The sequence below is a fragment of the Fistularia commersonii genome, chromosome 29 (genome assembly GCF_037954325.1).
Source record: "Fistularia commersonii isolate RoL2024-O1a breed Wild chromosome 29, RoL_Fcom_v1.0, whole genome shotgun sequence".
In the NCBI taxonomy this organism is placed as follows: Eukaryota; Metazoa; Chordata; class Actinopteri; order Syngnathiformes; family Fistulariidae; genus Fistularia; species Fistularia commersonii.
Genome location: NC_141312.1, coordinates 2,835,584 through 2,861,988, shown reverse-complemented (window position 1 = coordinate 2,861,988; position 26,405 = coordinate 2,835,584). Strand labels below are relative to the sequence as shown.

The 26,405-nt window shown below is 41.6% G+C and overlaps 1 protein-coding gene across 7 annotated transcripts in view; it reads right to left on the bottom strand.

Annotated features, from left to right (window-relative positions):
• Nucleotides 1-3,860: 3,860 nt before the first annotated feature.
• Nucleotides 3,861-26,405, bottom strand: part of LOC147216637 (neurexin-2-like) — a 174,582-nt gene continuing 152,037 nt past the window's right edge. For 6 of the 7 annotated variants that reach the window (XM_086177451.1, XM_086177455.1, XM_086177456.1 and 3 more), the window contains 5 exons: nt 13,705-13,876; nt 11,570-11,659; nt 10,056-10,384; nt 7,015-7,099; nt 3,861-6,339 (listed from right to left, as the gene is read on the bottom strand). In XM_086177451.1, the coding sequence (XP_086033577.1) occupies nt 5,537-6,339; nt 7,015-7,099; nt 10,056-10,384; nt 11,570-11,659; nt 13,705-13,876 (1,479 nt within the window). In that variant the 3' untranslated portion in view covers nt 3,861-5,536. The remainder of the gene's footprint in view (nt 6,340-7,014; nt 7,100-10,055; nt 10,385-11,569; nt 11,660-13,704; nt 13,877-26,405) is intronic. The other variant, XM_086177458.1, reaches the window with a different exon arrangement.

Genomic DNA, 26,405 nt, shown 5'->3' with positions numbered 1-26,405 from the left:
ATTTGCGGCAAAAAAATAGAGGGATAAAGTTGATGAGCCATACAATGAAGTTATGGGAAAGAGTAGTAGAAACTAGACTGAGAGCAGAAGTCAGCATTTGTGAACAGCAGCATGGCTTCATGCTTAGAAAGAGTACTACAGATGCAGTATTTATTCTGAGAGTGCAAGTAGAGAAGTGCAGAGAAGGTCAAAGGGAGCTGCATTGCGCTTCTTCAGACCTAGAAACAGCATATGAGAGGGTGGCAGGAGGGGAGCACTGGTGTTGTATGAGGAAGTCTGGAGTGGCAGAGAAGTGTGTTAGACTGGTGCAGGACATGTATGCTCACTGTGAGAGAGTGGTGAGGTGTGCTGTAGGGGTAACAGAAAAGTTCAAGGTGGAGGTGTAGCTTCATCAGGGATCAGTTCTGAGCACCTTCTTGTTCGCAATGGTGATGGACAGGCTGACAGATGAGGTTAGACAGGAATCCCCATGGACCATGAGGTTTGCAGATGACATTGTGATCTGTAATGAGCCCAGGGAACAGGTTGAGGAAAAATCTAGAGGAGGAGGTATGCTCTGGAAAGGAGAGGAATGAAGTTAAGTCGCAGCAAGTCGATGGAAAAGGCTGATTCGCTGTGGCAACCCCTGAAGGGAAAAGCTGAAAGGAGATGAAAATTCGAAGGAAATTGCAGATCATTTATTTTACATAGAGTACAGAAAACTCGCAAGACGTTTCGAGCAAACGTAGGATCTTCCTTAGATGCTGACCAGAGATATGCGCATCTGAAGAAGAACCTACGTTTGCTTGAAGCGTCATGTAAGAATACGTTTTCTGTACGTTTTTTGTAAAATAAATATCTTTATTTTTGGAGCACATTTGGTGTGCAGATTTTTTTCAAACCTCTATTTAGTTGACTTTTTTCGATCCAGCATCCATCCCTAACTGAGTAGCGGATGTGCGTGTTTTTTCTATTTCCAGCTCTGTTAGTAGGAAATTGCAAACATTGATTTTATGTGTGCATTCATTTAAATATGTTCATACAAAAATAACATCAATACTAGTTTAGAAGCAAAAAAAAAACAAAACAAAACAAATTAATGTATGGTTTGATGACCGCGTGTGTTTGAGTCTCCATGCAGGGTAAAAGACGTGTTTTTTCTTTTTTTTTTTTTTTTTTGCAAGTCTTCGGGCTGATGTGCACTATGGTGAAGACCCAGGAGTTTACAGGGTAATAAATGTAAATTGAAATCATTTCCATAATATACATACCTCTTCCAGGACGCTGCTCGTTCTCACAGACCCAATAAACTATCCGAGCACGTTCAACACTCTCAATGTTGATCCCCCGCTTGCCGTCAGGAATGGGAACCATGTATCAAATATAAATTGTGTGAATATGATATATAAATCAAATAAAATTGCATGTATTTCCCTTTAAAATCATATACAGGACTGTCTCATAAAATTTGAATATTGTAATAAAGTTCTTTATCTTCTGTTATGCAATTACAAAACAAAAAATACTTTTTCTTGATATTCTAATATTTTGATATATTAAAAATTAAAAGGCTTGCAATATTTCAGTTGATTTGTATCCAGACTGTATGAAATTTTTGTTTTTGTAATTGCATTACAGAAGATAAAGAGCTTTATCACAATATTCTAATTTTCTGAGACAGTCCTGTACTGTCGATGGCACAGAATTTTACGTTGTATGCACACACACACACACACACACATAAATATGCAAGAACATACAACATTACATAGATATGTACATATGTATATATGAAAATATATAGGAAGAGAAAGATAGAGAGAGAATTGTCTCACTTCTTTACTTTCATATATATGTTGAAAGTGCTTCCACAGTTGTGTGTGATTGAAGTGAAATAAGATGAAGTGCATCAAACATTCACGGGTTGAAATTACTAGAAAAAAAAGTGTAAATTATAAGCAACCAATTTCAATGAAAAAAAAAAATCTGGTCAACACAGAAAGGTAACAAGCACAGCCCCAGGTTTGTGATTCAAGAGCTGCAAACTATCATTTTCCTGCTATTCATTTAATCATCACTTAAGATGAGTTGTGGATTTATAGATTGATAAAATTATAGCTTTAGCTGATGACAGCTGGGATTGGCTCCAGCGACCCTCAAGACCCCGAGTGCCGGATAAGCGGCAGATGATGGATGAATGGATGGATGGATGAATAAAAGGCACAACCGCGTGTAAAAACTGTCGATCAGGAACCGATTACACCACGTTAGCACCAAATGGTCTTTTTCACCAAGTCGTACAAAAAGATGCTCAGCGTTTAACAATAATTTGAATTTACGGGTAATGTCTTCCACGCGGAGGTTCTTGCATGGGAAAATTGTTATATGTAACCATGGCAACAGCTAAGCATTGTGTAATTCCTGCCTTCATTATGGACAATTCAGGTGCTATTTAGCGTGTCTTGAGAAAGGCGTCATGGATTAAAACACTGATATTTACTGCAATAAACGATCAGCAAAGAGATGAAGTGGGAGTGTCTCTTTTATTAAACATTTATTTTCCTCAGTGTAATTCTGTTTGCACCAGTGAGGAGTTGTGTGTGCTGTTTGCTAATCAGGATGATTTTTTTTTTTTTTTCTTTTCTGTCAGTGGCAAACTTCATCTACATTCATGAATACGGCGTTTTTTTTTCGGCGCAGACCTCCTGAGCCACGTGTTTCCTTTTTCCCTCCCATCTAAATGTCTTTATCTTTCCAGCAGGGGGTACTCAAGCGACAGCCACCCAGTCGCAATGAAAATTAATATTTCTGATCAAACCGGTCAAACTGCCGTTGAATTCTTTATTTATGCAAACAACTAATAAAGCCCAGCACGCCCGTCACACACACGGAACTTGTGGACATTGCTCACATTGTTGCAAATATTCTTTTCCGGTGAGAAATAGCGATTGAAAACACGGTAGATTTCAAGGATGGGCCGAATTGCCTTCGAGGAGGAGACCATCTGCCGCGCCAATAGGCTCGTCGGGGGCATTTAGGGATTCGGTGTAACGCTGAGGTCGGAGCAATGCGACCTCATTCCCTCAATCCTTCTTATTTTGCATTGTGTACGACTTCCAAAATACTCAAATTTTCAAATTTTCCGATTTGTTTCGCTTATCGTGCAGGGAAATATTTCCCCCTCTGCTGCTGATGTATCGGACGCCGGGCAGATTTTTAGCGTGAAATAAACTCATTTACGACACGCCCTTCGCGCTAAACAAATAATCAGCCGATAACTCACCGGAGTACTTCTAAGGTGTATTTTCGCGTCGCGTCTAGTGTATTCTTTCATAATGTATCTTCCATTAAGACGCTGCCTTTTCATCGGACGGCTGCATCTTTCAGATGTCGTCTGGTGTCTCGGGCCCGCAGAGACCCGGAGCATAAAAAAATGAAAGCTTTTTTTTTTTTTTTTCCCCCACAAGAAAATTTGGACATTAAGGGAATGCCTGCGAGAGAGAGGAAGAGGGAGTGTGTCAGATGGGGAGACGAGAGAAAGCGACTGAAAGATGATGAAACGCGAGTGTAAGAGGCATTTTAAAAACATATCATGACCTGCAATTTGTATGAAATGATATTTTTTCGTGTTCGACAAGAGTCTCGTTAGCGTCGTGCGATTGTGGAATTACACAAATGTGAATGCGGTGATTTTTCGTTCACCTCGAAAGATTCCCAACTCACGGGCGTTCGCATGATTTATGCATTTATTCCAACCGCGAATACTCACTGAGCTCCTTTCGTCCAGCCTGAATTCCCACCTGACCTTGAGAAAATATCCTTCTAATGTCTGCAAAAGGAAACGCATGTCCGCGCAAAGCAACACACAACACGGGTGTGTACAAAGTATATCATCAAGTGTATTTTCATCTTTATCCACGTTCTGTACACATATTAAGATCCATTTCACATGAACACTATACAATAGCAATGAGTGAGGAATGGCATATTTTCCGAGCGCTGAGGAGCTCATGTCGAATGGCACTTTTATAAGAAATAACAGGAAATCACAGAGCATGAATAAGTAAATGTAGACGTAACTCAACAGAGAAAATGGCTTTATATTATCCGATCCATTGAGTAACAGGTTCAGCACATATAAAAATGCACAATGCAACGAAAACGAAAACATCCGTTTGTCCCACCCTCGTGTTTTCTCCGCGTCATCCGAGCGGTGAATAATGCAAAAAATAAAAAAATTTAGAAAAGAAGATATTTGCGACGACCAGAGGAAAAGTGTGCTTTTTGTCTGGATTTATGTAAAAGGCATTCTAAAATGTAACATATCAAGAGGAGTGGTAACAAGATACATCGAAATATTAGAGAAATATCAATACAATTCACAAATCCTCAATTGTTCATCTCATAGAATAGTCTTTTTAGTAACCGATAAAAAAAACGAAATAAAAAAAAAAACGAAACAAAAGAAACGATACGTTTGGCTGCTTCACAAGGAATATCTATGTCTCAAAGATATGTTTACATTTTCGGTGTGCTTTTGAAATTACCCAGTGACAGTTTAAAAGGGGTGGAAACGTGACGCCGTTTTCGTGAATCGAAACCCGCGCCGTCCCGTGACGTCGGGGGTCGGCGGCGCTTTTTCGCGTGCCGTCGTGAAAGCTGCGGGAGGCGGGAAGGCCTGTCGGTGCGCGGTTTCCCTAGCGCACGCCTGCTCACCGCTATATGTACACACAAGCAACGTCGGCATAGAAACACCCGGACCTGCACGCGGTCGATACGCTTTCGTTCGCGAAAGGCCTCCGATCCGCGGTCCTGCAGTCGCCGGCGGCCGGGACGCGTTGCGGTAATCCCTTTCAAATCCCGTATTTCTAAGCAGGACATCTAAATATCGTGCTTCGCTTATGGTACCGCACCGCTAACGTGTAACACCATCTCTTTGCGGATAGAGGCTGAGCGACCGGAGAGCTATAAGCCCACGTTACGTAACGCGGAGGCTGAAGAGATGACGTCTTATCTGAAATAATGGCTTTCTCTGTGACTATATTCGGAATTACAGGGGTTTCTCTCGTCTGGTTTACTGTAAAAATTCAATCGCCGGCCCGTTCTGCTCGGTCTATCGTAATGAGGACACAGAAACTGGAGAAAGAGCATTACAAAGAGGTACAAAGAAAACATTTAGGCAAATCTCTCCGGATGTACTCAGCACTCGCTCTGGGTGTGCCATATCCATGCTATATACAAAGCCACGGTGGATATGCCTCTTCCTAGCTTGATAAGAAACAAAACGTGACACATCAACAGAGAATCGGTGAACGCGACGGAGTGCACGTGTGGACAAAGACCATGAGTTATATTCTGTGCTGCGGATGAGAGTTTCGAGCTATCGGGAGCCGGCCACCTCGACTCTAACATGGAGAATGTTCTTGCGCGGAGCCGGTCGCCCCGCGCGGTCGTACGGCTGTTTCGGTGGTTTCTCTGACGGTCGACCGGACAAATCGGGGGGAACGAAAGCACCCTCTCATCCTCTGTCGGTCGACGCAGCTCGTTCCTCCCCGTCTCAGACGTAGTACTCTTTGTCCTTGTTCTTTTTGCCCTTTGTGATCGCCTTGGCCACCGAGGCCGTCGCCGTGCTTTTGTCTTTGACCACCGCTCCGTTGCCCTCCACAGTGAAATTGTTGGCAAAATTGTGGCCCTGGTCTGTCTGGTAGGAGCCCTCGTCCCGGTTGCGATACTTGTACATGGCATAAAGGAGGATCAGAATGCAGAGAGCAGCAGCAGCCACGATACCCACCACCATCCCCGTGGTGCTACTGGACTCCCTGATCACCTCCACGGCACCCGGTTGGCCCTTTTCGTCAGAAGCTGTGGGGTCGGCTGTGGGCACATGGGGAAAATTGGGGGGGTAAGTTAGTCCCGGTGTGTTTCGGGATGACGGGGGGGCAGGGGGCAGAAGCACCTGGTCACGGGTGTTCATTTTGCCCGCGGGGATGTGGAGCTGGTCGGGATTGGTGGTGGGAACATAAGGAGGCAAGGGGCGGGGTTTCTGGACTCCACCTTCGCCGGCGGCGGGAGGTGGAGGAAGGACTGTCCTGTCGGTGACCATGGGGGAGTTATTATTGTAAAAATCCTCGTCATCCGATTCCGTCATCTCCCCAGAGCCGAAGGCCGAGACCTCCACAGGGTCACCGCAGTCCTCCTGGTCCGGGGGGCAGGAAGGATGAGGAGGGAGTATCAGGGACTCTTTGGTGGTTTCAAAGGGGGATAGGATGGTGGGAGGAGGAGGGATGACGGGGTAATGGGTGGCGATGGATGGGGGCTCGAGGGAATCCACTGTTATAATAGGCAACACTAATTCACCTCCTAAAAAAGAAACAGAAAAGGCGGGGGACCCGAAATTAGAGCGGCATCCAAAAGCGAAACACCGCGTCTCTTCCGATTACACCCAAGGAACAACCCGCTCGTTACGCGCGACGCAATCGGACAATTACGTTAGTCGGCAAACCGCAAACTTAATTAACTTCTATGAAGAGGATTTCTGTTTCGTAATGTGTTCAATAATAATAATAATAAGCCCGGGCGGAATAGAATCGGAGGTCGACCCCGTCGGTGTTTGAGCGACGCGGTTCGCCAAAGGCGTCGGCGCGTGGGCGTGCGGATTCAAAAAAGCACGCCGCAGCGTCACGCTAGTGTACATAAAGCAGCTCGCACCAAGACGCAAACTTACTTGTACCCCCGGTATATAAATACACACATCTATATAGTTTATATATGAGCTTCCGTGTCATGCGGTGATGATTCACCGTGACGCCAGAGGCCGCAGAAAACGCCTTTCAGGACTTCCAGGTATCTGAGTCACTCCTTTCGCAGGGTCGGGCGGCAACAAACAACTGCGATCGGGTCGAATCCACAACACATCCGTCTCGTGAAGCTCGTACGCGCGACGAAATGATGCGTTCGCGCAAACGATAGCAGCGATAACACGACTTGGGCGGATAAGAACTGCGTTCCGGTCGTTCCCCGCCGTCGCCGACCCACCTGTTCCCGGTTCGCACTCTTCCAGGTCCTCGTCGTCGCTCGGACACTCGGCGGACGCCACTAAAATATCGTCTGAATTCTGCGGCTGGATGGAGAATTCGGGGAAAAAGAAGAGTTAGCACATCTAGCGAACGCGCGGTCGACAAACTCCCGTCATTCACATTTTGTCCTCGTGACCCCAGGGGTGTGTTTGCGGTCCGATTATCTTATTGGAGCGAAAGCTGCAGTGTGTTGCAGTCTAGCGCTCCAGTGTTTTTGCTCGGAGCCACACCGGTGGGAGTACGAATCCAAAATGTGCACATATGCATCTGTTTTTCATCCTTTGCCGCGCCTCCGGCGCATTTCATGTGCTTACTGACTAAGCAAGAACGCCACTGATGGAAAAGATTAAAAAAAAAAAAAATTCTCAGTCGGCTTAGCCGTGAATGTTTTATGCAATTTACTTTTGGACAATTATTTTATATCAATATTGCAGAAATGTGCTGAATCGGCGCTCTTCGACGAGTATAAATTGGATTTTCGGCGCCGCGGTGATCCCGGCGTACCTGAGCTTAACAGGGACTAGATGGTTTACTAATGAATCACTTGGAAACATTGAAAAATACGTCGAAGGGAACTTTTAGAACGGGGACGAACTGGAAAGAAATATAATGGAAAATGGAAATTAAAACCCCCCTGGGCTCCAAATAGCCGACAATTAGCGCTTTGGAGCTTATGATAATCAGTCCAAACGGTCAGGAGAAGAAGTCTGGATTTAGTTAAAGATCCATAAGGTCTATCATATATAAATATACATAGAAACAAATGGAGAGCGTTGTTATTTTATTCAGGCTACGTTTTCCAAATGATTAGAAGATGCCAATTTTAATCATCATTTTCAGTCTTGGCAATAATATTCACTTTTGATTATCACCTCTTACTCAGAGAATTTCCTATGCAAATTGGCAAGAAGTGATCTTCGAGATCAGCGCCGAATGATTTTATTTCAATGATTTAAAATGTAAAAACCATGAGAACGTTCTCACAGCGGATAAACTTCTAAAAAGTTTTAATAGAAAATAAGCTCTATATAAGCCAGTTCGCGCCAAGGTGTCCGCGCACGTCGTGCTTTCACACCTCGCGGTTTAAAAAGCGCTTCACACCACAGTTTGTGGAGGTTCTCGGCCATCCAGGTCAGCGAGGATTATTGTCCAAATCTTCCCGTCGTGGCAACTGGACTTGAATTTCTTCACTTTCTTCTTGGGTTCTATCGTCCTGGGAGTTTCCCGATATAACTGCCAGGGCTTTGGGCGGGTCCAGGTTATGGAGGCTCGCGACGTAAATAGAAGAGTCGACCGTCAGGAAGTAGGACTCATTTGGGTTTCGTTCGTTGGGACGAAGGAGCAACTTTTGTGGATTACCGGGACCGGAACGTGAAAGCCAGATAAACAAGTGAAACCTGTTGGATCGCATGGACCGAGGCTCCGGTGGTGAATCTTTCCTTGTTATTAGGAGGGTGCAGAAGGTTCTGGTTCAACCCCGTCTTGGTCTTGATCCCAGTACGGCGCGCTACGCTTGTGAAAGGTTGTGTCTGAGGCCTCCTCTGTTTTCAAAACAGAAAAACCATCTCCTTTGTCCCCTTTGGCTCCACTTTGCCCCCGACCAACGACACTCCATTAGCATAACAACCCCCTTAGACCAGCTCTCCATTTACATAACAAACCACCATGACCCAGACCTGGACCTGGACCTGGACCTGGTCCTGGACCTGGACCTGCAGGCGCTGCAGCGCAGGAGGTCTGTTGAGCCGCATTTTGTAAGAAACGTCCAAAATGTAATAACTTTTTAATTTCATTTTGTAATAAAGCTGAATTTGTAATAAACTGCCGCAATTTGTAATAAACTGCCCCAACGGATTTCGCAACACATTTTGCCGCATTATGTAATAAGTTATTACATATTGTGAATGCACTTGCAACTTTTTTATTCTCTAGGAAATGTAATAACATGGTGCATTATGTAATAACAATTCTAAAGCATAGTTTATCTGTTCAATGTATTTTATTTTACTTTAAAGTATTTGTAAAAGCTAGGCCTATTACTAGTATCACTGTATTAGCCTAGTAGCAGTACTTAGCAATTACTATCGGTACACTATTCAAAGGTTGCATTAACAGAGAATATTCTATAAATTCCATGTTATTACATTTCCTAGAGAATAGAAAAAGTTGCAAGTGCATTTTGTAATAATCTTCTCAAAATTGAATAACTTATCACATACATACATGCGGCAAAATTTATACGAAAATGCGTCGGGGCAGTTTATTACAAAAAGTTATTACATTTTGGACATTTATTACAAAATGCACTATGATTACAAAATGCGGCTCAACAAGGTCGAGGGATCGTCTTTGGAACCGAACATTTCCATTTTGATTTTCTGCTCCTCATATTGCGTCAAAGTGTTGTTGGGCAAAACACTGAACCCCTGGAGCTGGTGGACGGCAGACCATTATCTATCTATCTATCTATCTATCTATCTATCTATCTATCTATCTATCTATCTATCTATCTATCTATCTATCTATCTATCTATCTATCTATCTATCTATCTATCCATCTATCCATCCATCCATCCATCCATCCATCCATCCATCCATCCATCCATCCATCCATCCATTCACTCACTTGCTCATATTTTCCCAATTAACCTGATTCATTGTGCTTTTAGGCTGTGGGAGGAAACCCGCGCAATCGAACAGTCCTTCTTGCTGTGAGGCCGAAGCGCTAACCGCTGCGCCACCGTGCCGCTCCACAGGGGATTAATAAAGTATAAATTATAAATTATTAGTATTATGATGCAGATATATTGGAAAACTCCCCACAGGTCATTAGGACTGAATGAAATGTCTTCAAGTGATTAAATTCAAGTCCAGTTGCCGTGGCGAGAAGATTTCGACAAGAGGTTACGCAATAGTGTTCACACACACACACACACACACACACGAAGGGAAGGAGGAAAAAGTGGAGCATCCCATCATCTTCTGTTCTGGCTGTCAGACCTTGGAGATGCTCTCCCTCAAGCTGGGCGACCGCTGCTTCCGAGTGGTGGTGGTAGCCATGGTGGTGGTGGTCTCCATGATGGTGGTGGACATGTCGGAAACCGCCAGCGGGGTGGCGGAGGTGGTGTCGGTGGTCAACACGGAGAGCGAATCCCCGACCAGACGCAGGTTTCCCTCCACCTGAACGCTGGGGTCGTTCTCGGCCGCCAGTTTCAACACCTGGAGCCCGTTGTAGTAAAGCCCCGAAATCTGGCCCTGGAAGGGCCGGCCCTTGTCGTGGCCGCCGATTTTAATGGCCGCCTGGCTATTAAAGATGGTCAACTGCCTCCCTGGAGGTAGAGAGAGGTAGAAGAAGCGGCACAGCACACACAGAACGGCGATATGAGAGAGCTGGCATGGGAAAACAGCTTTGAACCAGGTGGATTTGGGCGATCACGGAAGCTGATCGTTCGATTTTTAACGGTTTAGAAATGATTGCCGTTTTGGATTAATAAGGGGAAGGTTAATGAGCAGAAAATGAGTGGCTTTGACTTTACACATGCAGATTACAATAATCAGAGGAGGGTTGTAGAATAACGTTTAGGTGCCTAGTTAGGTCTTTTCATTGCACGCGGCTATTCTTCCTGCAGGCGTTAATTGGGAAAATTCATTTGTTGATTCCAGGAAAGATTTGCGAGACCCCTGAGATTATACCGGAGATTTTCGCGCTAATGTAAAAAAAAAAAAAAAAAAAAAAAAAGGGTAAATGGCGGCAGAAGGAGAACACCATCTACCGAGACTCCGACATCGGCCAATCGTCTCTGGCTAACCGAGACGGGTGGGGGGGGGCCTTCTAACTGCGGCATCGGACGGCAGCTTCGCCGATAAGCGGTGGAAGACTGCGGTAACGGGCCGTCTCGGGAGGATACTTATTAGCAAATGAAATGGCTGCAAACGGCGATCTCTACTTGAACGTTCTGTCGGGGTCGTTTTTGTCGCAGCGGAAAAACACGGGGAAAAAAAAGCTTCGGAGTCACGACGTGGTCGCCGCGGCCGATGCGAGGCTTTGTTGAGGTTTAAACGGTGTGTTTAGAGGGATTGAAATCTTTTCCTTTTACCGGGCGGAGGTGCGAGGGGTCAATAACACAACATTTTAACGTTTAAAAACAATTACACACAGCATCTAATTACACACAGTGATTAAGGGGGACGGTAGAGGGTTAGACATGGGTTATGTGTTTTTATTTAACCGGTTTAAAATCTTAATTAAGGTCGCAGCTTGCCCACAAGATGCAAGGGTGACTAGGAATTAAAGACGCGTACGCGAAAGCCCTTTTCGTCCAATCGTTTCGCTCGTAGGCTCCGCGCCGAAACGCACCGGAGATTCACAGCCAATAGGAAGTCCCGTTCAATTGAAGTGAGGCACATCTGGGCAGCGTCCACGTCACCCTTGTCTTCTGGTGCTGCGCCACTTATGGGGGAGGGTTATTTATTAGGTATTTCAAGGATTAATTCATTAATCAATTAATTTTTACCTTTATCGAGTAGCCACTCGTCAACTACCCGACCAAGTCTGTATGGGATTCTTTGTCTAGCAATAGCCAGTCGTTCATTATCATAGTGTCCTTCAAAGAATTTGGAGAAACAGATTAAAGGTTAAAGTCTGCAAGCTGAAAGATCACATGGTTAGAAACAGTGGTTTAACACGTCATCTGTGAGTTAATGCTATTTAATTATTAAGAATAACAACGTTACACCTAATTAGAGTCACGTTTAGGCTATTTATGCGCTACACTAGTTAGTACTATTTATCTATTTTAAGCAAAGCATAACGTCAAATAATTACCAATAACAGTAAACGTAGAATTATTTTATGCAACGTATAAAAAAAAAAAAAAAAAGTTCATTCAGGCAAAACAGGAACATCCATGAAGAAAAAAAAAAAGTCAGCAGTGTTAATAAAGTCAATCCAGAAAAGGGCTACATCAAGACACATTCAATAAACCAAGCAAAAACAGAGGAATTGACTGCGTTCGTCACGGGGAGCCAAAGTCTCGCTTTCACCGACAGCGTTTTATCGCAAGGACTTTCTGGACGCGCCGCTGCTGAGATGCAACAACAGACGCGTTTGAAGACACAAATCACCTCAAAATAATTGTTCCTCGCCCCGCTCTCCTGGGGTGAGTCGCCACGTTTATTTGCGTGTAAATCAATGGGTGACACGAAATTAAAAAAGGATCGGCGATTGTTATGTACCGTCATTTCCGGTATTTGGCTTCATATTGCAATGACTGATTTTTTTATCGTCCTTCCTCTGCAGGAATGAAACGCGTTCAATAATTTGCAACCAGAAAATGTCCGTGACGGCGGCGACGGGAGGCTCTGCAAGTCGGGAAACGGCAATCGGACGTCAGAGGGGTCAAAGGTCGCGCTCACGCTAACATCCACGTTGACGATAGCCAGAGGCTAATACGCTTCGACTCACAACTTTTGAGGTGAGATGTTTCTCCAAAATAGATTTTCAGCGCACGCGTTGTGATTAAAAATAACAAACGTATCTAATTTGTGATTTTTAGGAAAACAAAGCTTATCTACATTGCGGCGTTCACACTAATAGGCGCTGCCCTCAAGTGAGACAGGACTTGGGCTCTCCGTTTTTACACATGCAGGCAGCAATTAATTAAATGAGTAACAACCACAGCAAATATGTGACAACAAGTTTCCTGTCAAAGCCAGAGCGCGCTTAGCATTCATGTCATGGGTGCATTTTTTTTATTTTTTATTTTTTTTATTCTGGTACCGGAGATGCAGCGAAACATGCCTCGCAAAAGTCACTCCCGAAATCTAAATATCCACGCGCGGCGTTTAGTGGATTTTAATACAGCTTGAGCTCAACGCACAGATCAAGGTATAAATCGCGGTACGCTATTGTGTGTGTGGACCAGCTGGAGGCAGTGACGGGCCTTCATCACGCGGCGCCAGCTGGCACACCTGTTTCGAACAAAGTTAATTGGTAGATCAGTTGGTGAAAGGTTAAGAACAGCCGCTTACTTTCTTTCTGTTTTATAGGATTTTCTTTCTTGCCTTTAGCGGCGTTTCAATTGAGGTGTCCGACGGGTGACGCCTAATCCCCGACTGCGTCTCCGTTTTCTTTTTCTCCTCGATTTCCCGAGCTCGTGCATCGCTAGAAACCCGAGGTTTTGCTTTCTGCCGAGGAACACACTTCGCTTTTTTTTTTCAAAATACGCCCTTTTTATGCGTCGGTGTTCCAAAGCAGAAAGACGGCCAAGAAGCGGTCGCCGGACGATAGAGTCTTAATGAATTACTTTACACGACTTTTTCGTTAATTAGACTCATTTGAGTTACCCGTCTTTTTGTGAAATTCCGGTTTTAGACGAGGGGTCGGGACGGACCTGACGCGAGCGCGACGGTTTCAGATCATTAGGAGTGCTTTCGCCGCGTCCGGTTGTACGCGTTTGCCGACCCGTGGGGCGCCAAGAGGAGCCTCCGGGAAAAGCCGATATAACCTCGGCCCCGCGGCAACTCGCCAATCCCTCTGTTCGTCGAGAGCTTTAGATTTCACAGACGGGCATGCAGTCGTCGTCCGACTCCCGTCGTTCTATTTTTACCTTCATCAAATAATCATACCGTCCCCGCTCTCAAGTCTTACCTGGAGGATAACGCTCAATGACAGGATGGTTGTCCACCTGGAGAGTGGCATTGCCACCACTGCGTGTGAAGCGTACAACATGGTACTTGCCGTCATTTACCATGACAGCAGGCTCGTCAATGGTGATGTCGTCCGTTCCCACGTTGAAGATCACGCCGATTTTTCCTTGATCCTGCAGGTGGACAAACGCTGGCCGTTACGATCGTGATGAACGCGGCGTTATCGGAATCGTCCGCCCCCCCGAAACCTATTAGCGTCTTCCGACTCCGGTGTTTTTCTGCGCGGAAGGAGGCTTCTGCAAATCCTCATCTTAATTATGTATTTTCTTAATCTGTGCTTCAACACAGTATTTAACTTAATGAGATCAAGGATCTCTTTTGAAGGTAACCTGGCTGAGGAGGCAGCGGTGCAAAGTGTCTGCGCGGAGGATTAAACCAAGGTACGCACAATGAAGTAGGACGGAAAAAAAGCAAACTCACACACACACACACACACAGATTGAACACATCGATTATGATCCCTATAAATAGAGAAGTGAGTGTTCCTGAATTACAATCCGCTCCGTCCCGCTCCTGTAGTTTCACGTTCACCAAAGTGAGTTCGGGTCTGAGGAGCTGGAAACTTTGGAAAAGCCGTGAAAGCGCATCTTTTGTGACGGCGCCAATATGTAGCGCTCTGTCCGTAGGGTTCGGCGCCGTTTCCCCTCAGCGGCCGACTCAGGTTCCTGACGCTGATCGTCCCTGACAGACTCCTGCTGTTCCTCTTTCCGTCGCACCGCAACTTCTCCTCCCTCCCGCCCGCCTCCCTCCGTTCCTCGAAGGTCATCGCCGCTTCCACCGCCAGCCTATGGGTGGCAGGAATAACAAACACCCGGAAGACACCGTGACCCGAGCGCAACCTTGGATTCTCCATGAAATGCAAAGCGAGGCTCGCTAATGAGAACAAATTTCAAAAACAAGCGCTCGTGTTTTGGTCCATCTGGACACCTTCTTGCTTTATCCAACCACGGCGGGAGACGGCGTCTCGCGCGTCGCCATCGCCGTCGCCGTGACTTCGATGACACATTTCTCAATCTCTCAAAGCCTTTCCAGCTCTGAACTCCAACCTGCTCCAGGAGTATTCTTTTTTTTTCTGCATTTTTCGGTGTTTTCTCCTCCTTATTTTAAAAATGCAAACTCAGCCGAGAGTTTGAACTACCACGATGATAATAATACATCTGATTCCATCAGACGTAGAAGATGCTCTTTTAGAGTATATTGTCATATGTACGGTGTGGAAACGTATTCTTACTTTGCTGTACGCAGTGCATTTGGATTCGTGTTGGCAATAAATAAACATTCCTATACGAAATGCGGGTGCAACGGAGAGAACAGTTTATACGGGACTGTCTCAGAAAATTAGTATATTGTGATAAAGTTCTTTATCTTCTGTAATGCAATTAAAAAAAACAAAAATTACTTTTTCATGATATTCTAATCGGATTTTTGAGTTTTCTTAAGATGTAAGCCATAATCAGCAATATTAACATAATAAAAGCCTTGCAATTTTTCAGTTGATTTGTTATGAATCCAGAATGTATGACATTTTTGTTTTTGTACTTGCATTACAAAAGATAAAGAACCTTATCACAATATTCTTATTTTCTGAGACAGTCTTGTATATATATTCTGTCCTGTAAATATATATATACATATATATTCATGCAGGCCTGCATGCTCCTTTTGCAGAATATATCCTGTATATGCGCCAAGTACAGTGGCAGCCCAGTCAAGAGTAAAATTTCTATTTCTTTTTTTGTACCTGCTAATTTTACAAATTTCATAAATTTCTAAATTGTTTTCCTTTATTCATTTATTTTATCATTGCAAGAATTTCCTATGTCAAATAAGTTGCGTTTCCTTTACTGACGCCTATCTTTCTTTTTGTATATGTACAAGAGAATATAAGATAACATGAACATTTTTAAAAAAGTTACAAGATGCAAGAGAAAATAAAAGGATAAACTGAATTGTAACTTTTCACCGACGGTAGGTTAACATTTATGCTATTTGCTAGGCTAGCCTATGCGTATAGCGCATATGCGTTTAGGCTATACGCTAAACGCTACGTTCAGGCTATATGCGTAGCTAGGCTACGTTTAGGCCATATGCATAGCTAGGCAAGCTTAGTGTATAGCCTGAATGTATTACTAGGCTAATTTGAAATGAATCCAGAATGTATGACATTTTTGTTTTGGTATTATAATATTCAAATTTTCTGAGACAGTCCTGCATGGCAGCAGTTCCACGTGCAGTCGAGTTCAGAGGTCGGGAATTTGCAGTGTTCGGAGGTGGAGGAATGAAGTCCCGGCGATGTTAATCTGCACGAAGCCCGTCCTAACGTCTTCTAACTGCGCGGCTCATTTATCCCCCCCGACACGTCAACGCGAATGAAACTAGACATTAATACATTAGATTAAAACCTCCATTGGAGAAGGCTTTTCATAAGCAAGGAAATAAATTAAAGTGCATTATATAGTTGCTCGTTTGCATGTCAATGAGGCAAACGGCGCGTTTCAGGAGAGCGCCGTACAATGGCTTTTTAATTGCTGTTGTTCCGAGGTGATTTTTCAATTGGCAGGATGAAACCAACCCTTGGGATTCTGAGGAAAAAAAACAAAAAAACAACAACAACAATAAAAAAAAAAAAAAAAGACACATGGATGCCCCCCCCCCAAAAAAAAAAAAAAAAAACGAGAACGGAAGGAGGTATTTGAAATCAATTTATAGATGCGACATGATGGATATGATGATTCTCGCGGGTAACACATTCCACTATTGATTGTTTAATCATTATCATAATAAGCAACTTTTGGCCCTTGAGATATTGAGAAAAAAAAAAAAAAGACACATGGATGCCCCCCCCCCAAAAAAAAACCACGAGAACGGAGGGAGGTATTTAAAATCAATTTATAGATGCAACATGACGGATTTGATGATGCTCGCAGGTAACACATCCCACTATTTTAATAATTATCATAATAAGCAACTTTTGGCCTCTGAGATATTGAGAAAAAAAGCAAAAAAACAAAAAAACAAACAAAACAAAAAAGACACCTGGATGCCCCCCCCCCCCCAAAAAAAAATACAAGAACGGAGGGAGGTATTTAAAATTAATCTATAGATGCGGCGTGATGGATATGATGATACCCGCAGGTAACACATCCCACTATTGTTTAATCATTATCATAATAAACAACTTTTGGCCCTTGAGATATTGAGAAAAAAAACTAATAAACAAGCAAAAAAAAAAAAACACATGGATGCCCCCCCCTGAAAAAAAAAAAAACGAGAACAGAGGGAGGTTTTTAAATTAATTTATAGATGCGACATGATGGATATGATGATTCCCGCAGGTAACACATCCCACTATTGCTTAATCATTATCATACTAAGCGACTTTTGGCCCTTTAGATATTGAGAAAAAAAAGCAAAAAAAACAAAAAAACAAACAAAAAAAAAAGACACATGGATGCCCCCCCCCCCAAAAAAAAAAAACAAAACACGAGAACGGAGGGAGGTATTTAAAATCAATTTATAGATGCGACATGATGGATATGATGATGCTCGCGGGTAACACGTCCCACTATTGTTTAATCATTATCATAATAAGCAACTTTTGGCCCTTGAGGTATTGAGAAAAAAACAAAAAAAACAAAAAAACAAAAAAAACAAACAAAAAAAAAAGACACATGGATGCCCCTCCCCCAAAACAAAACAAAACAAAACAAAACACGAGAACGGAGGGAGGAATTTAAAATTCATTTATAGATGCGACATGATGGATATGATGATACCTGCAGGTAACACATCCCACTATTGTTTAATCATTATCATAATAAGCAACTTTTAGCCCTTGAGATATTGAGAAAAAAAAAAAAAAAAAGACACATGGATGCCCCTCCTCCCCCCGAAAAAAACACAAGAAAGGGGGGAGATATTTAAAATCAATTTATAGATGCGACATGACAGATGATACTCGCCGGTAATACGTCCCACTATTTTTTAATCATTATCATAATAAGCAACTTTTGGGCGGCATAAAATAACAAAAAAACAAAAAACAAACAAAAAAAAGACACATGGCCCCCCCCCCCCAAAAAGAAAACCACGAGAACGGAGGGAGGTATTTAAAATCAATTTATCGACGCGACATGACGGATATGATGATACTCGCGGGTAACACGTCCCACTATTGTTTAATCATTATCATAATAAGCAACTTTTGGGCGGCATAATTTCCACCCACACCTTCCATCTCTCGGACGCGGAGATCAAGAGACTGCAGGGTTTTATTCAAACTCCGGCAGCTGCTCGCACGATATCACACTTTCATCCGGGGAGAGGAAGTAAACAGTGAAATTGGCCGGTGTAGTGTTTTATTGAAATGAAATTCTGCCGGTCCTCTGTGGCACATGAAGCGCGCAATATTTACTGGCCTCACAGACACGGTGTAAATATCTTAAAGGCCGCGGTATTGCGGTGCATTCAGACTCTCGAGCTCTTCTATCACGCCCGTGCAGACGGAAGGAGGGAGCCAGAGCTTTCCTCCGCGGCTTATTCCTCGATATGTGCAATTTATTGTAAACGCCGAGGCTCGCCGTCCTCTCCGACTTTCCGACACGTACGCCCGGCTGAAAGACGGGGGGGGGGGGGGATTCAAATGTAAAACGCCTCGGCGTGTAATGTAAAATCTGTCTCCTAGCTTTCGCTCTCGCCCTCTAATTATATGCAAAATCCCTCCAGAAACCTTTTGAATTAGAAATAATTATTCATGCTGACGCCACTGCTGTTCTGCGTCGGGTTTCGCGACACCTTTCGACGTTTCCTTTTTCACTTAAAGCCGGAGAAATCAACTTTTAGCGACTTATTTTATAGGGATCCCATATGCACATATTTAAAAAGACGGACTTTTTTTTTCCCTCCAGACTCGGAGAGGAGCCGACGCGCTTCGCCACATTTTCACATCGCACTTGCGAAAAACAAGAAATAAAATACCAGCGGCGTCGAAAAGCAATTCAAAGGTCATTGCAGACAAGAAACGGACGGAGATTCGTCCATATAAACGTGCTTCTGGTAGATTTCTCATTTTTTTCTGGCATTTTTTTTTCCTCCCCACAGAGTTTTTATCCGCTCATAAAAATTCACCCCCGCTTGATCGACATGATTTACCGCTTTTTTTTATTCCGCGTTTTTTGTTTTTTTTTTAATTAAAATCACCAATGTAATGTTTCTCGGTTTGAGAAATGTACCGTGTGTACAAGAACGACCCGTTAGAACGGGTGTAGGCTTTAATGGCAGAGCATATTCCAGAGTGAGAATATGAAGAAGAAAAAGAAGCCCCAATATCGGTTGGAGGATACCACTTATATAGTATACGTATGGTTAACATTAAAGGATCAACATTAAGGCATCAACCTTATGACATCAACATTAAGGCAACAATATATTCCTAACCAATGCGGCCTTTAAACCTGTATTTAAGTGGTTGTTTCCACATTTTAAATGACTAATTTGTGTACAAAGTACAATAAATATTTCCAAGGTCTGGTAACGGTCGGAACCGCTCGGTTCCCGCCCACGGGCCGGCGCCCCCGGGGTTCTGGCGCCAATCCATGAATGGATTATCCGCCCAGAATGTGGCGGCGGCGGCGGCGATACTCCTCCACGTCTTAAAACAGATACCGGCGGGCAGCTCAAGGCTCCGGTCCCACACTTCATCGGCTCATCTGTTCCCGTTTTTTTTCTCCAATGCTATTGATGAGTCATTGGACATAAAGACTTCACGCACCGCTTCGCTTTATATCTTCTTCTTTTTCCTTTCGGCTCTTCCTCCATCTAACTCCGCTCCCCGCGTCCTCGTCGCTCACAGATTTTCATTCATTCAGTCATTCAAGTCGAAGTCGCGAGTCTAAATCAGCGTTATTGTCCATTTATCTGCATGTTGGGGAAATTTTTTGGTCACAGATTAAGAGTCAATAAATATGAATATAAATATAAATAGAGAGAGGATTACAAAATAGCAAAGAGAAAAATAAAATCAGCGTTATTGTCAATTCCTCTGCGTGTTCTGGACGTGCAGAGAAATGAGACGCTACTTTATAGTTTTATTTGTACTTCTTACTCTCCCCCTCTTTCTTTTTTTTTTTTTTTTTACTGTTTATACAATTTCCTACTATTATTTATTATTGTTATGTTTTACTTGAACTCTGTCACAACAGTTTCCTTCGGGATAAATAAAGTTGTTCTTATTCTTATTCTTATTCTTATCCTTATCCTTATTCTTATTCTTATTCTTATTCTTATTCTTATTCTTACATTCCCAAGGTGAAACAATGATAGAGTGCAAAAAAATTGCAGTTACGCTAAACCAGGGGTCGGCCACCCTGTTCCTTTTGAAAAGAACGAACAAGTATTTAATTGAAATGTATTTTATTGTAGTACATTTTTAAAATGTCATTTTAAATTTGAAGATTATGCCTTGTAACGTTAATAAAACTTTATTGAACCCCATTTGGGGAAATTCTTTTGTCACAGTAGCGTGTCAAAAAATACTGTGTCAATAGTTTCAATGAATATGAATATAAATGTAAATAGAGAGACGATTAGAAAATAGCAAAGAAAAAAAAATCAACAAATAAATAGACAGCAGAGAGAATAACAACAGCGGATAAGAAGAATGGAAAAAAAAAGACAGTAAAGGTGAAAATAGACGACCAAAACTAAACAACAACATAAACAGTGACAATAGCAATGACAAGAATCAAATTAATAAACGAAAATAAACAGGATGCGAGTGGGCTTAATTACCAAATGTAATGTGAAATAAATGTAACAATTCTTAATGTCAAATAACTAATAAAGGTGTTGAGGTCGCCAACCCGAGTATTTGATTAACGAGTATTTAATTAAATTTTTTTATTTTTTTTATTTTAGATGATGGTGATTTTCTAACATCTAAATAAAATGTGTTAAAATATTTTTCTCGCTCTATCAGCCACTGCACGCACACAGAGGGAGTTTGGCTTATTTTTCATAAATAGACATTTATTTTGAGTATTTTGCTTAAAAGCAACCTTCAACCCAGTGCCTTTTTTTTGGAGATCAAAATGTTTTATTGCACGAAGAAATGTCATTTTTCTCTACAGTTGTTCCATTGATTTAAAAAAAATACGACACAAATTTTATTTATACATAGCATAAAGGCAAAAAAAAAAAAAAAAAAGATTTTATGCCGTGTTAATTCATTTTATATTTCAAATGGTTTTGTGTGTCTCCCTGTGTTTTTCTTACCGTGGTGAAACGGCTATTTGAGCGGTAAATATTACCGACCCCTGCATTAAACCGTAAATATTAAACTGTGAATGCAGAATTTTGTTTCTTTTACAGAGAAAATCATATCAGATTTGTCTTCCGGTGCATCAGTAAAACTGCTTTTGCATCTTCGCAGTCCAGCGGTCTCCAACATCTGATTCATCCGATGCCGTCCTTCACCAGCAAGCGTCCGGCGGCGGTTTGGAATTTTAATAAGCCGAGAAAATATCCAGCTCCGGTCGTATTCGACCCACTTTCTCCGGACAACAATTACAATCTCTAAGGCTGGAACATTCTGCGAGGAGCGGAGTCGAGTCCACCGAAGAGTTGCGCGATTTCCCGTACGATCCCGCGGGACCTTCCGAGCGTCGGACCGAGTGCGCTCGCAGCAGAGGTCAGGTCGTACGAGTCCTCGGAGGAGTCCGTCACGCGTGTGGCCGGAACGAGTCACGGGAAATTTAGAGCCAAAACCGTGTCTCCTCTTGAAATGCCCGTCTTAACACGTTTCCCCGTGTGCGGCGGATCCTCCGGCGGGAAAACAACTCGGTGAGCGAAATGAAAAATACAAGGTCTGGCCTCTGAAGTGACACCGAGGACGGTGAGAGCGGCGGATATTCTGGATCCATGAGTAACGACACAAACGAAAAGCGTTTATTGTGATTTATAGACGTCTGAGCGCACCTGAATACAACCTGCACCGGCAAAAAATAAGAAAATATATACAGTGGACCCTCGCTAATTCATGTTTTGGCTTTGGCGCTCTTGCTGCTTTGCTAATTACTTTTTTCTAATTCACTTTTTTTTTTGCATTTTTTTTCGCAGAATTTGATTTTTTTTTTTTGAGTGATGAAATAGCGATATTCCAGCCTAAGAAGAAAAAAAACTATGAAGATATAGTAAAATTAAACAAAAATTGAATTTATTAAATACATAAAATACAAGTTCTCCTTTAGAGAAAAAGATACCCAGTATCTCTACTTTGCGGATTTTTTTTTTTTAATTGGTTCTCGTTATTTATTGTTCTTTGGCATTTTTTTTTTTGCAGTATTTGAAATGTTTTTTCATGGTGAAACACCCATATTCTAGCCTTAGAAGGAAAAAAAAGTAAAATAGTAAAATTAAACTAAAGTGCATTTTATAAAATACATAAAATACAAGATCGTCTCTGTGAAACAAAGATACCCAGCATTGCTACTTTGCAGATTTTTTTAATTTATTTTTGTAATTTATTGTTCTTTATCCTTGTTTTTTGCAGTATTTGAAAACTGTTTTTGTGATAAAATAACCATATTCTAACCTTAGAGGAAAAAAACAAAAAAATATAGTAAAAACAAACTAAAATAAATTTTATGAAATAAATAAAATACAAGATCTCCTTTGCTAAACAAAAATAACAAGTATCGTGAACTTTGCAGATTTATTTTGTAATTCAGTTCTTGTAATTTATTGTTCTTTAGTTTTTTTTTTTTGCAGTATTTGAAATTTTTTTTGGGATAAAATAACCATATTCTAACCTAAGAAGAAAAAAAACAATAAAAATTTAGTGAAATTAAACAAAAATAAATAAAAGATGAGATCTGCTTTGCTAAACAAAAATACCCAGCATCGTGAACTTTGCAGTTTTTTTTTTGTAATTTGGTTCTTTGAATTTATTGTTTATTAGCCTTTTTTTGCAGTATTTGAAAAACTTTTTTCGTGGTAAATAACCATACTCTAACCTCAGAAGAAAAAAACAATAAAAATATAGTAAAACTAAACTAAAATTCATTTTATGAAATAGATAAAAATGAAGGACTCTAAGCCTCTACTTTTTTCCCATGTTTTGAACCCTGCGGCTAATAAAGCGACGTTGCTAATCTATGTATTTTCTTTGCTAACGGCCACCAGGGGGCGCTCTAGCAGGAAGTGCAAAAACAAGACAGGTGCAAGAAGTCAATGCAGACAAGAAGAAGACGCTAGTTGTTCGGCACACTCAAAACGCAGCACGAAACCCAAAATATAAAGTTTTCCCAGCCACTCGACATCAGTGTGGAAATAATTTCCAAAAACTGACTGTGAAAGAATCGACCATCACCGCGGCTTATATACCGAATACTGTACATATATAGGCTGCGCTTGTCTATAAGCTGCAGGTGTCCACTTTGTAACATGAGATATTTACACGGAAAGATGTTAAACATTTTGAAAATTCTTACATACATTTTTAGCTGTTAGCTGATCGCTAACCATGAAAGTTGTCTTCTTTGGTGTCAAAATTGAGCGACCACAGAATTTCACGGTCTTTTCATTGCCCCGATGTGTAGCGGCTAAATTTTTTGGCGGCGTGAAGCGCGTCAGCACAATCAGTTCTGCAAGCCCTTTATGCAAATAATAAGTGTTGATGACGCTGTTGCTTCAACCAATCAGATTTTGAGTTGGCGACATCAAAGCCTTCAAGCAGGCTTCAGCAACGTCAGCATATTCACACCCTCTGATTGGATAGTCAGAGAGTGGACTAGCGGATTAGCGAGGGAAAGCGTACTAGCGAGCTGCGAACAGAAATATAGTTGTGCTAGTTTAATATCAGTGTTGTCAACACACCACGGCTGCAGGAGGAGGAGAAACGGATTTAGTTACTAATATATTGTTAAAGCCATTTTCTTTTTGAAGAAAAGCTGGACATAGTCAAGACAGGTCGGGCTACTTTTAAGCTAGCGAACCTGTTACAACCAGGAAAAGAATTTTATCCGACATTTTCAAGCCACGAACTACGAGCGGTAGCCCTGGCTAACAGGCTCCGAGGTAAATAATTGAACTCTTTTTGAGAAAAGAAAGGAGGATGTCTACAAATGATCAGAATTTTTGGTGAGTAAAATGCTGCTATTTTCCTACATGATACTGCAACTTTATAAGGTTATTACTGGTGCTTTTTATGTGTCGCAGCTGCAAGAATTATCTATCTGCGATGCACCTCTCTTTATACTTTATAATGCATTTCTGCATAATAAGATGTTTTTTTCACAACATAAACTAATTATCAGGGGCTGGATGGATTCGTATTGCTCCTGGGTGCAAAATGCACGGCCCGCCGCTGTCATATAGAGACGTACAACCATTCAATCTGTCATTTACGGAGTCGCTTTCCTGTCGCCGTCCTCCGACATCCGGCGTTCGACTGCCATCTGTACGAAAAAAAGGCCGAGCGTCTGAGGTCGCAGGTGCGCGACACGCCAAAGCCTCCCCGCCCCAATCCACGGCTTTTTATTCCCATTTTCAACTGTCCTGGTTTCCTGCAATTTCACGGAGGCGACGTTCGGCCGACGGCTCGTCTCGCTCCTGACCTGTTTTCCGCCGTATGAAAAATACAAGTAATCCAAAAATTATTTACAACAAAAAAAAAAAAAAAAAACCTAAATAGCGCGCCCCCCCGGGCGGCGGCACATCACTCCTTTTCTGACAGAACATTATTAATCGCTCTTACACTTTTAAACCAGCACCTGTTCTGCTGTTTTAACTCCTCGGAGTTGCTTCTCGCTCCCCAAACGTGACCTCGTGTTTTCCCTCAAAGGTTGTCGGCCTGAAAATGCTGTCATGATTGCAAACTCAATTCATCCGGGTGAATTTTCCATTTAACGTCCATCCAATCATCTCGCTGAGTTGTCGTCGAGCGCTCGGCGGATTTGGATTTTGCGAAATCCGCACGTACGTCATTAATACTCTAAAACCAGATTTATGTTTTGAGATTTTGCAAAGGAATGCAAATTAGATAAACATCTGTTTTCTGAGAGTTTCAAATGAAAACTGGTTAATTGGACATTTTCCGGCAGAACTGGACCCCAGGAAATGCCCTCTAGGTTTGTAATATCTCCTGTCCTGGACTTGGATGGAAACCTTTTCCGCTCAAAGAGCCGTTTTCCAACCGGGAGCCACAAGAAACCCTTTTGAAATTTAAAATGAATTAACGGGGCATTTATTGTTTTTTTTTTTTTTTTTTTGCCTTTATGCTATGCATAAACAAAATATGTGTTGCATTTAAAAAAAACAAAAACAAAAACAAAAAACACTGGTTTGAAGATTATTTTTAAGCAAAATACTCAATGTCTATTTGTGAAAAATAACCCAAACTTAAATAATCGAGATCACCATCATCTAAAATAGAACTAAATAAAATACATTTTAATTAAATACTTGTTAATTGAATACTCAATCGCCGACCCTTTTTTTTAGAAGAAGAAACCCCTTTATTAGTTATTTGACATTAAGAAAAAGTGTATTATTTTAGTTAATAGTTTAATTAATAATCACTAAATTAATTAGTAAATAGTTATTTTATTTTACATTACATTTGGTTACTGAGCTCTTGCTGGTCTCAGCCCACTCGTGTCCTGTTTATTTTTGTTTATTAATTTGATTCTTGTCATTGCCATTGTCATCCTGTTTATGTTGTCGTTTCGTTTTGGTCGTCTATTTTCACCCTTGCTTTCTTTCTTTTCCATTCTTCTTATCCTAGCTGTTGTTGCTGTTGTTATTCTCTCTTCTGTCTATTTATTTGTGGATTTTTTTTTTCGTTTGCTATTTTCTAATTGTCTCACTATTTATATTTATATTCATATTTATTGACCCTTATAACTGTCACGCAGCTGTGACAAATGAATTCCCCCAATGGGGATCAATGAAATTTTATTCAGACATTACAAGATTGCCATAATCTTCAAATTTAAAATGACATTTTCAAAATGAACTAACAACAATAAAATACATTTTAATGACATACTTGCTAGCTACATTTCTACTGATACCGTTAACGGTGGCCCTTTAAGTGCAACCGTTATGCTGACGTGGCCGTCAATGAAAATGAGTTATTTAATATTTTTCTTATAATTCTTGTTTCATACACTGCTCCAAAAAATAAAAGGAACACTAGAATAGCACATTCTGCATCCGAATGAATGGCATAATCTTATTAAATACTTCTTTGAATGTGCGGACAACAAAATCTCACAAAAATGATCAATGGAAATCCAACGTATGAACCCGTGGAGGTCTGGATTTGGAGTCACACTCAAAATTGATTCTTATTGCTCAAGAATCAAGATTTTTAACTATTTTTGTGCAGGCACAGTGACATTTTGCAATGTATTTTACAAGAGTATGTACAGGATAAAAGTAAAAATAAATAATAATAATAAAAATAAAAAAAAAGTTATATTAAATGTTATGTTAAAAAAATAAAAAGTTATATACGTAGTGCGAATTTTAAGATACATTTTTTTTTTTTTTTTTTTTTTTGCTGTCCTGTTTTATAAGGCTGTTTATGTCTGGTTTTGATTCCACTGAACGACGGCGGCGAACAATAGCGACGGTGGCGAA